This window comes from Diospyros lotus, chromosome 1, assembly GCF_014633365.1.
Source record: "Diospyros lotus cultivar Yz01 chromosome 1, ASM1463336v1, whole genome shotgun sequence".
In the NCBI taxonomy this organism is placed as follows: Eukaryota; Viridiplantae; Streptophyta; class Magnoliopsida; order Ericales; family Ebenaceae; genus Diospyros; species Diospyros lotus.
Window position 1 is genome coordinate 12769873 of NC_068338.1, and position 12239 is coordinate 12782111.

The 12239-nt window shown below is 36.0% G+C and overlaps 1 protein-coding gene across 1 annotated transcript; it reads left to right on the plus strand.

The window, feature by feature from the left end:
- The first annotated feature begins 6251 nt into the window (after positions 1-6251).
- Positions 6252-8910, plus strand: LOC127795897 (G-type lectin S-receptor-like serine/threonine-protein kinase RLK1). Its single transcript, XM_052327874.1, has one exon. The coding sequence runs from the start codon at positions 6298-6300 to the stop codon at positions 8704-8706; it is 2409 nt and encodes an 802-aa protein (XP_052183834.1). The 5' UTR covers positions 6252-6297; the 3' UTR covers positions 8707-8910.
- The last annotated feature ends 3329 nt before the right edge of the window (positions 8911-12239 follow it).

The window sequence follows — 12239 nt, forward strand, 5'->3', positions numbered from 1 at the left end:
TAAAACAAAAAATAAGCAAGATAAGAAACAATAAACAAAGCAAGTAAAAGGAATTAATCGAGAAAGGAAAACATAGCAAAACCAAACCATATAGGCGACTGGACTTTCTGGGTAATTCCTGAGTTTAACAAGAGTCGAGCTCTCTGCCACCGGGAAATCCAAAAGAAAATCCACCATCATTTGGTCCTCCAAACTCAAATGTCGGTATTCCACCCTCGTGATGGAGCTTGGCTCCTTGCTCCAACACAAGGGGAACTTAGTTGCAGCTTGATCGTCCAAAAAAAAGGTGAGCACATCTTGCCGATAGGCTACTTTGAAGTAATTGATCTTGAAGTTCTTGTATGAGTTATCAAAGGCCTTCAATAGCTTCCTTCTTGGAAAGCCATTCAAAGAAACCCTTCGAATGGAAGAAGGAAAAGAAGACTTCGTTGCTCGCTTCCCGACCTAGGAAGGTGGACAACACTTCGAAGGCTCTCACAAATACCCAACTATTCGGGAGCAGCTGGGTCAGGGCAACATTCAACATCGTCAACTCTGAGCTTTGGAACTCGGTAAATGAAAGTCGAAGACGAAGATGTGTAAAGAACATCTCGTACACAAAGATCAACATCTAGTTTGCAGCTATGAAAACCCGCTCCTCTTCCCCACAGGGTCGACACTCAAATAAACCCTTATCTTCCTTAGTCACTGACAACTGGATCCACGACCTCAAAACAACGACACTATCCGAGGAATTGTATATGGAAGCGACCTTGGACATGTCTTTACTCACCTAGCTATAGTCACCACTTGAGTCAGAAAGTGGGTTGGAAGATGACCCAACCATGGAAAAAGAACATACACTATCCCTAGGGGAACCAAAGAAAATAGAGCTGTCAGTAGTCGTTCTCATTTTTCCTACTTTGATCTATATTTCAACTACCTTGGTCGACACACCATCACCCTTATGCTCAACCAATAAAGCCGAAGACCAAGCGTTTGATTCCTCTCCAAAAGCTCTCTTATGACGGTCACAAAACCACTCCCCTCCCCAGATTCACTCCCCGGACTTGTCACAACTCTTGATAAACTAGCCAAAAATAGTAAAAGAAAATGAAGGGTTAAAAAATCAAAAGAGTAGGTTGTGCAAAGTTACCTATCTAAATGAGAAAGTCTGTAAAAGAAGGCAAGAGGGAGTTTGAAGGTAGGAAAAATGTGAGAACTCTGAAGAAACTAGGATTCATAAATCGGTTGCGAGCACAAACAGTGAGAAGCGAGAAAATGGGTTATAGATGCCCTTATATAGATATTGCACGGTGCATCCAACGGCTAGAGATCAAACGTCACCGAACACCCACAGAGATCATGCCATTTGTCACGCGTATTAAACACCCTAGGTTAAAATGTCAAAACAATTCCCTGCCCATCCACGGCATTACATCTCCCGAAAAGGATGCCCCAAATTTTGAAACCACATGCATTACTTGTTAGAACCTCAAAAACATCCCCAGCAATATCAAGTTCTGCAACACCAACCTCGGCAGCGCCAAGTTCAGCCTTAGCAGGCTCAATCCTAGGCTAAAGCAAGCTAGAACATGACCATCACCTCAGCTATGTTCCTAGCTCAAATGCTTGCCCATGCGAATATCCGACCTGGGGAGCTCTGGACCGTACTGATCCATTGGCCAGAGGCCCACAGCCTAGCACCAAGCTCGGCCCCGAACTAGATCTCGACCTAAGAAGCTCCGATAACCTTTCCATGCAAGATGAGATCCTCGCACCAATAACAGATCCTATTGATTTCGAGAAACTCGCATGTTGATTCCCAATCAACCCCTAATCTTCATAGAATCTGAGATCCTCTGAGATGGCCCTTATCACTACCGTGTGTCTTTATCTCCTATCCTCCCATAATTGCCAGCGATGCGCAAGGCACCCTTACCTCTGTATAAACCGATCTAATTGAAGGCCAATGTATGTTCTTTCCAAGCTTTACTCATACTTTGTTACTTTGAACCCTCATTAACTTGAGCATCAGAGTGTTTGCAGGTGCTAACCACCCACACTGAAATGCGACACTATGTCATCACTGCAGCTAATCTTGCCAACCCCGTTAGATCGGAAAGAACATGTATATATATATATTTGCTTATGTTATTTTTTTTATGGTGATTTGGTTGTTGAAATAAAAATTAAAGAACATGATTTATTTTTTTTATTATATTATGCGTGCATTCAAATATTGAGAAGTTGAAAGTTGTATGTTTGACAGTTGGGGCATAAAAAATTGCTTATATTGTTTCTGCAAAGCGTGTTCCATGTTTTGTTATTAGTTTTCTTTCAGTTTGAGGCCATTAATCAAATTATTTATTACTTAATACAATGTGTCTACTGATTATCATATGTGAAGAAAATCTCTCCACTCTAAGGAGGGTTGGCTGTAGGTTATTTCTCATGTATAATTGTACCCTTATTTAATTATTTTGTAAAAATAATATTTATTGAAATTCATATTTCAGTCACAAAAAGATCAAAATATTTTACAATACGTTCAATAGCTATGATTATCCCCTTAGGCTTATTTTATTTTTTAATCTTATATTTGATGCTTCAAGTATTCATACATTAATTTCAAAAATATGTTTTTTTTTTTTTTTCTATTTGAAGGAAACACTATATAATAATTTAATTAATATTTGCATGGAGGGTGGAGAGTGAATTTTACAAATTTGACAATTACACCAAGATTTGAGCAACGTTGTCGACATATAAAATGCATCATGCACTGTTTGCATTTTTCATGAATTGTAATTTTTAAGTACATTACATAATATAAAATTAATTATATTACATAAAATCTCATGAGTAGTAGTTTTTTAAGTATATTACATAATATAAAATTAATTTCATAAATTCTAATTTTTCAAGTACTAAATTTACACTTAAATAGCAAATTTTAATCAAAATTATAAAAACTAAAATAATTATAAACCAAGTAATCTTTAGGCGTTTTGTCTCCCTCAATACCATCTTCAACCCTTCCCTCACTAGATACACTAGCAAGTAAATTTTGTTCACCGGCCACATCATATAAGCTTGATTCTTCATAAACCCGAACCCTAAACTCCTTCTCAACATGCACACAATCAAATAAAAAAATAAATTATGTTCTTTCATAACTCAAAAAATAAATCATGTTCTTTATTTTTTATTTTCACAACTAAATCATCATCATCACCACATAAAAAAAACAACAGCGAAAGAAAATAAAAAAACTAAAGAAGAAAAAATAAAAATATATAAATATATGTATGTACATGCAAAAACAGTCTAAACCAACCACAATTGCTGCCACTGCTAGCCATTGGCGACCACCGTTGGCTAAGATTCCCATGATCAGAGCCTACAATTAGAAATATCAAATCAATGAGGTTTAATGTACATAAAAGTGCGCTAGATTTAACAGTTGAATTTTTATATATATGATTTTTAATGTTTGATTAGAATTTAAAAATGGACTGGCAATCACCATCAGCCAGCGTGGTCGGTGGGTTTTGACTATCAAAGGCAACCACTTAACACCCTTATCCTCATCGGCCCACATACCAAAAAACTATCAAAATCCAATGGTTGAATCTCCATATATTTAAGCTTGAACTTTCGATGGTGGTGGGTTTCTATGATTGGCGAGTGAATGTGCGACTGGAGCGGTGGCGATAGGGGAGACAGCCGTGCAAGTGGCGTTGGCAATGGAGACAATGGGTGACAACAGTGGCGATTTTCTCTCTCAAGGCCGAGGTCAGCCAAGTGTGGGTGACAATAGTGCAAGCAGCGGTGGTGAGGGTAACAATGATAATGGTGGTGCCTTCCTCCCTCAAGGCTGAGAGAGAGTGTGTGTGTGTGTGTGAGAAAGAGAAAGAAAGTGTGTGTGTGTGTGTGAGAGAGAGAGAATGGGTGAAATTTTGACAATAGTAAAGAACAAAAAAATTTAAAAAATATTAATATTTTATCTTTTAATAAATCTTTCTCTACTCCCTTTCTATATAAATAACATTTTTCTTATTATAAGCATAAGATAGAAGGTCTTTGGTATCCCCACCCCCACCACTATTTTTCTTGGACTTCTTCTCCCGTTGCTCAGCATTAGGGGTGTTCGCAAAAAATCGGTGTACCGCGAAAATCGGCCAAACCAAACTAAACCAGACTGAACTGGTCGATTTTTTTTTTTTTTTTTTTTGCGGTCTAAAATGGTTTGGAGACTGTACAAACCGTGTAGTTTGTACAGTTAGCAGTTTGATTTTCAACCGAACCACCCAAAAATATATAAAAAAAATATATATTATATAACACCCCTAAAGCCCAATAGCGCCAACAGCCCAATAGCCCAACAGATTATAAAAATAGAAAAAAACCAATTGCCCAACAGCAAACCTTATTATATATTATCTCCTTCCACTATGGTGGTTTTTTTTTAAATAGAAAAAAAATATTATTATAAAAATCACCCCAACAACAACCCTTATTATTATAAAAATCATCTTATATATTTTTATAATAATATATAATAAGTTTATAATAATATATAACTATTATAATCTGTTGACAATTATAATAATTTATAATAATATATAACTATTCTATCCAATATTTTTATAATAGGTTATAAATTATAACAAGTTATAATAATATATTATATGTTGTCAAATTATTTTCAAATCACAGTAAACAGTATCAAATCAGACTGCAAATGCGGTACAGTTTGGGTGTACCCAAACCAGACCACGATCTGGTTTGATCGAAAAATCGCACTAGCAATTTGACGTGCTGATAGTTCAGACCAACCAAATCACTTCGTGCACACCCCTACTCAACACTAGTATTCTTCTTGGTCCTCTATTTTAAATAATTAAACATATATATTTTAATGCGTGAATGTGATTAATTTGAGCCAAATTTTCTGTTATTTCTTTATATAATATTGTTAGGATAATCTTTGTATAAAAAAAACTTACAAAAAAATAAAAAAAAAACACGTCACTTCTTTTTATGGTGCTTACGGTTGACACGGCTTTGACAAAAACGCGCCGGCTTTTTGGGTTAATAATTGTACCCAAAATATAGACGAAATATGAACCATACTGATATTCTAGAATTGTAAAAACGTCAAGTTTTAGTACTAATATTCTAGAATCGTAAAAACGTCAATTTTTAGTACTACAAACCTTACACTTTAGTATCACAAGGACATTTCTCAATTCTAATATCACATTTTTTTTTTCTGATATTGCAACACAAATATTTAAGAATCGTAAAAAATATATTGTGAAATTGTTTAAAAGTTTTTAAAAAAAATCAATATAAAATCATAAAGTATTTTCAAATCAGGCAAATTATAATAGTTTATTAAATATAAAATTTATTATAAATTGTTTAATGTTGTTCTTATTTTTATAATGCAATTATAATATTATGAACTATAATAATGTCGTTTAATATGTTGCTATATATAATATATTATTTAGTAATTTGCTACTAACATACAACAATGCCTTAAAAAAATTTTAGGGTTGTAATATATATATATATATACATAATTATTTCAATATCTTATTAAAAAGTAAAACATCCAAAAGTTTATTAAAAGTAAAACTGCGTATATATATATATATATATATATATGTATTCATAGTTTTTGGTAGCTGTAAGGTACCATTAATTTTCCGCATTACGGATGATATTTTAGCGAGGCAGTGGCGAGGAATGATATTTTGCTTGGAATTCATCTCCGGTCACCCATTGCTACTATTCTTCTTTGGTTCTCCATTCCACTGCTACTACTCTTCTTTGGTCCTCCATTCCTTCCACGCACCCAAATTTGACCCTCACTTTCACTACTACTTTTCTTCACGGTTTGATGTTTAAGGGATATTGATATTTCTTTTTTTCTTTTTTCAAAAAAATTAAGGAAAATTCGAAATAGAAAACACCAAAGTGATTATTTGTTTAAGTAATAAAACATATATATATATATATATTAATGCATGAATGTGACTAATTTAAGCCAAATTTTCTCTTATTTCTTTATATAATATTGTTGGAATAATTCTTGGAGATACAAAGTAATTAAAAATAAATTTGGCTTAATAATAAAATGATTAAACATCAAATAATGATATTAGCTTATGGGACACGTAGTTATGACTCATAGAACTTTGATTGTTTCACATGTACCGTGTTGACTTGCATGTCTTCCCCTTCCCCTCAAATACTCTTCTTCGCTTGGGTTTCATAGCGAGATCAGATCAGATCGATCTAAAAATGGCTCATGCTCTTCTGTTTCTTCTCTCCCTTCTGCCATTGTCCATTGCTGCTCAATCTAATGGCACCATAGACTTGGGCAAGTCCATCACAGCCAACACCGATGCCGCTGATCCATGGCTTTCTCCTTCGTCCAATTTTGCTTTTGGTTTTAGGCAACTTGAAGATCACAATCTCTTCTTGCTCTCCATATGGTACGACAAGATACCCGATCGGACCATTGTTTGGTTTGCAAATGACGGAGTTCCCTTTTCGAGCGGATCGAAGGTAGAACTCACTTCCGGTAAAGGGTTGGTGGTCACGGACCCTAATGGCAAAGAAGTGTGGGAATCTGTGGGCGTTTCGAATGAAGTTGCTTCTGGTTTCCTGAATGATACTGGCAACTTTGTGCTGGTGGGAAGCGATTCTCTCAGTCAATGGGAAAGCTTCACATATCCGACTGATACGCTTCTGCCTACGCAGACAATGGAGTCCGGCTTGGAGCTGTATTCCAGGCGGTCGGAGACCAACTTCTCCCAAGGAAGATTCCAGCTTCGCTTCAAAGATGGGAATCTGTTGCTTAATACCAGAGACATGGTTTCAAATTTTGCTTATGATAATTACTATACAAGTAACACTTCTGATCCCACTAATGCCTCCAATTCCGGTCAGCAAGTGATCTTCTCTGATACAGGTTATATGTACATATTGAGAACGAATGGCCTAAGGTCTGATCTCACTCCGAGGACAATGAATTTCCCTGCCAGCGATTATTATCACAGAGCAACTCTCAATTTTGATGGAGTTTTCGTCCAATATGCTTATCCAAGGTCTTCCAGTACTGGCAACACAAATTGGAGTGTGGTTCGGTCCGTTCCAGATAATATATGTTCTGCTATTCGTGGAGGTTTAGGGAGTGGGGCTTGTGGGTTTAACAACATCTGCAGCCTCGGTGATGATAAGAGGCCAATATGCCAGTGCCCACAAGGGTTTTTGTTGATGGATCCAGACGATAAGTATGGCAGCTGTAGCCCGAATTTCACTCAAAGCTGTGGAAAAGCAGATGTCAATTCAACAGCAGATGCGTATGATTTCTCGACTCTTGAAAATATTGATTGGCCACTGTCTGATTACGAGCAGTTGAATTCTTCGACTGAAAGCCAGTGTAAGAACACTTGCCTTCAAGATTGTTTTTGTGCTGTTGCTATACTTAGAGCTGGTCAATGCTGGAAGAAGAAGCTGCCACTTTCAAATGGATTGAGCAATGACCGTCTTAATAGCAAGGCTTTCTTGAAGTACCGCAAAGTTGATGTTCCTCCATCCAATCCTACAACTGGACCTCCTACTATTTGTGGAAATAAGGACAGGGAGTCTATAATTGTTGTAGAATCAATTCTCTTGGGGACATCTTTTTTTGTCAATTTGGTATTTGTTGGTGCCTTCTGCTTGGGCTTTTCCTTTATCTACCGTAAGAAAATTGTGAAAGGACTCCCCACGAGTGAAACAAGTCTCCGTTGCTTTACCTACAAAGAGCTTGATGTTGCTACAAATGGTTTTGGGGAAGAATTGGGACGGGGGGCATTTGGCATTGTCTACAAAGGGGTGGTCCAAATGGGTGGTTCAAGACAAGTTGTGGCGGTGAAAAAGCTTGATAGAGTAGCTCAACAAAAAGAGAAGGAATTCAAGACTGAAGTGAATGTGATTGGCCGAACTCATCATAAAAATCTGGTTCGGCTGCTTGGATTCTGTGAGGAAGGCCAACACCGGATGCTAGTCTATGAGTTTTTGAGCAATGGCTCTTTATCTAGCTTCCTATTTGGAGATACGAAGCCTAGCTGGAACCTTAGGACTGAAATTGCGCTAGGGATTGCAAGAGGGCTGGTTTACTTGCATGAAGAATGCACCACCCAAATCATCCATTGCGATATAAAGCCTCAGAACATACTCCTTGATGAGTATTACAAAGCTCGAATTTCAGACTTTGGGTTGGCTAAACTTCTCAGGATGAATCAGAGCAAGACAGTGCCAACTACCATTAGAGGGACAAAGGGGTATGTGGCCTCGGAGTGGTTCAACAACAAGCCAATCACTGCCAAGGTTGACGTTTACAGCTATGGTGTGTTGCTGCTAGAGATCATTTCTTGTCAAAGAAGTGTGGGGGATCTTGAAAATGGAGAAGTTGAAAAAGCAATCTTGACAGATTGGGCTAGTGATTGCTTGGAGGAAGGGAAGCTGGAAGCTTTGGTTGAGAATGATAGGGAGGCTTTGAATGATTGGAACAAGTTGATGAGATTTGTGATGGTAGCCATTTGGTGTATTCAAGAGGATCCATCTTCTAGACCTTCAATGAGGAAGGTTATTCAAATGCTTGAAGAAGTTATTGAAGTTAATCGCCCTCCATGTCCTGCCACGTTTTCTTCCACCACCTAAACGTTAGTTTACTTTATAGATAGCCTACCATCTTAATGGCAACTTATTACAAAGACTATCCTGTTTCTAATTATGTTATTTTTATTGAATAGTTTTAGTGATTCCTTAGAATATTCCTAAAGGTATTAAGGAATCATGTAAGCTAATGTTTACGTTATATGGTTGATCAAAAGTTCTTTGCAATAATTTTGCGGAGGATAGATATCAATTGTTGTCCAATGAACTCTATAAAATTTTGATAAGAATATTGTCGATAATTAATGTAACTTATATACGTAGACTCCCTATATGCCAATCTAGGGCATGCTCAGGCTAGTATTGCCATTTAGGCTACGCTTAGCCTTGCACAACCATTTGCACCAAATTAAGCCTCACCTAGCCACTTGGGCTAAACTCCGCCCAAGCTTAAGAGGGTTTTTCACTGACCTGAAGACAAACAAACAAACAAATCTAACAAAGGATTGACTTACCTATTTTAGAAGCGATTTCACTACAAGAAAACCGTTGATTAGAGATGAATTTTGAGATGAATTTTCGAGTTGAGATGAATTTTAAGACAGATTCTGGGTCGTCTAAAAAATGCTCATCTCAAAATTTGAGATGAAATTTGAAACATATTTTTTTCGTCTGAAATTTAAGATGGATTTTGAAACAAAAATTTTAGACAGATTTTGATGTCTGTAATTTTTGAGACGAATTTCTTCCGTATGAAATTTGAGACAGATTTTGAGATGAAAATTTCAAATGAATTTTGAGATGAATTTTTTCATCTGTAATTTGAGACAAATTTTTAAGACAGATTTTTCCATCTATAATTTGAGACGAATTTTTGAGACAGATAAAATCTGTCTCAAATGTAAATTAAATAAAAAATAAAAAATTAATTTTCCTTCAAATTTCAAAATTAAACCTGATAGACACAGTATATATATGCACCAATATAACAAAACAAACGAACCAAATTAAAAATCATGCATAAATATGCATTCATCATAATAAATAACATCATCCATGCATAAATATACAATAGTAATAATACTAACATCGTCCATGAATAGATCTATCTAAGAAGCGCTACAACCTAAAATCTATCCATGCCAATAGCAGATCCTCCTGATAATCCAAAAGAGTTTTGGACGGCAACAACGAAGAAGGGTTTAGGACTCTATTTTCCAAGATCGATAAGCGCTGGTTAATGAGATCCACAGCTTCCCTAACCGCCTCCCTTATAGCTTGTTGAATCTGGTCCATGAACAAGGATGATGACGACAACGATGGTGACAGTAGCTGGTAGGAATGATTAGTAGGGATGACATGAGCTTCTAACCCCATCCCATATACACGACCCTTTTCTTTCCACCTACAACCTCTAACCATCAGGATGTCTAATTAATAGCTAGCTAAGAAGGGTGTTCACTATCACTACCTTTCGATGGGTCACCTGTCGATGCATGTGATGATGCATCATGTTGTCGGGTCTGAAAGTTAGCCTACAATTATCATGGATACATAGAATAATTTGTATTATCAATAGGACAGTTAAGCATAATAAGACTTAAAATACACAACTAATATATATTTACATAAGTTTCCTCGAACCTCTTATCGATGAATCCCGAATTATCCTTTCTTTTTGTGCGTGGCCAAGAATAATTCAGTCTGTGTGGGTGGGCAACCAAATTTCATAGTCTGGAAAGGGAAAAAATAAAGATGTTCATGCAACTATTCTTATTTTAGAAAAGTAATTAAGTGAAATGAAAATAATAAAAAACATCAAATATTTACCAGTTTCCTCTTGTGCTCAAACATAGGTATGGAGCCACATGTGTGCATAGTGCCTCCAACTTTCGAGGCCCTATTTTTCTTGACCTTTTTTTCCTTGTTCTTACAGTTAGTATAGGTTATTTAGACTTAATTAGATTGGGTATGTTGTACACTGACAATTGCAATTATATTTATTATTGAATAAGGAGTTATTCAATTTCACAAGAAGTTATTTTATTAGTTTCTTATTATTATTGTAATGACTAAATGAAATTAGATAGAAGTCCATATGATGTATACTGTGATTAATCTATAAAGATATGTGATGATGCATCACAGTTTGTAGACATCATTAAATGTCCCAAGTCATAGCGATGTCAAGAATAAACATTGATAATTGCAGTAAGACTTGTATATGCTATATTTTTGCTATATGATAGCATTGGGGGTCTCACACCCAAAGGCATGGGGATTCCTAAACAAGTACATAGGGGACCAATGTTGGAGAACATGTCATTGGACATGAATCGCCATGAGAATCTATTTTGATTATATGTTGATGGAATTCTCATATGAGATTGGTGTAACTAATCCTTAAACCTGAGGTTGTCAGTGTCATCTCATAAGAAGACTGATATGCTTTGACATCGTTACAATGGGCCCAGACAAAGGTTACACATGGGCAATCGTTGGGCATATGGTGAGGCTTATGGAGATGAGTGCATAACCAAGATGGGACTCGTCTATCCCTTGAAAAAGGATGATATATCTATGGCGTCTTCAATGGATATTCGCTTTAAATCCATGACTATGGTGAAAGAGATCAATAAAGAGTTATTGATTCACTTTCTATTGAGTGCAGATATTCGAAGGACCGAAGAAAATTCATGTGATCGTAATTAAGTAACACATCGCCAGACTTGAGATCATAGAAGATACATTGATGAGAGGATCAAATTACATGATAACCATGCTCGTGAAAGATTGTTTACGGATTATGAATCATTTTGAATAATTGGGTAAGCATGATGCCTTTATAGAAGCCAATCTTGTCTTATGTGTTAGTACTGACACATTGCCAACATATTTGAAAGTCTAATGAGTCATACCCAAAAGGTACGGTCCCTGATTTAAACCAAAAAAACGGATGTATGGTTAAGTGGGACAAGAAGTTGTGCCATTGTAAGTTCTCACGGGAAAAAAAATAGATGTAATAACGTTGATTTGACGAGGGATCGTCATAAAGGAAAGAGTTTCCTAAAATGACAATTGATTAAATTAGGAAGGAGTTTCTAACTTAATAATTTCCTATATTTGTTGGAGTGACAAATAGGAAATAAAATATATATATATATTTAGGCTTAAATTATTATTTGGGCTAAATATAATGTTTAGGCCAAATATTAAATTAAATATTATATTTGAGCTAAATTTAATTTGGACCAAATATTTTATTTGAACTTATAATTGGATTTGGGCTATTTAATTAATTACTAGTTGGAAAGTAAAGGGCCGACCCATATCCATTAGGGTTTAGAAAACCCTAAGAGGTATAAATACCCCTTTAAGGTTGCCTAAAAGAGATTAGGGTTTGTGTGTTATTGTTTCTCAAGAAATGAGAAAAAGATTGCCATTCACTCTCTCCCGTTTCCTTCGACATCGATTTGAAATGAGGAGGTTTTTTCTGTCCATGCATAAGCCACAAAAAGGAGAAAGAGCTAGCACTCTCATTTCACACTCCTTACCAAAGGACTTGTGCCGTGTACCAC

Bases quoted from the DNA above. Each gene is read 5' to 3' on its own strand.
- LOC127795897 (XM_052327874.1), top strand. From the start codon at position 6,298: ATGGCTCATGCTCTTCTGTTTCTTCTCTCCCTTCTGCCATTGTCCATT.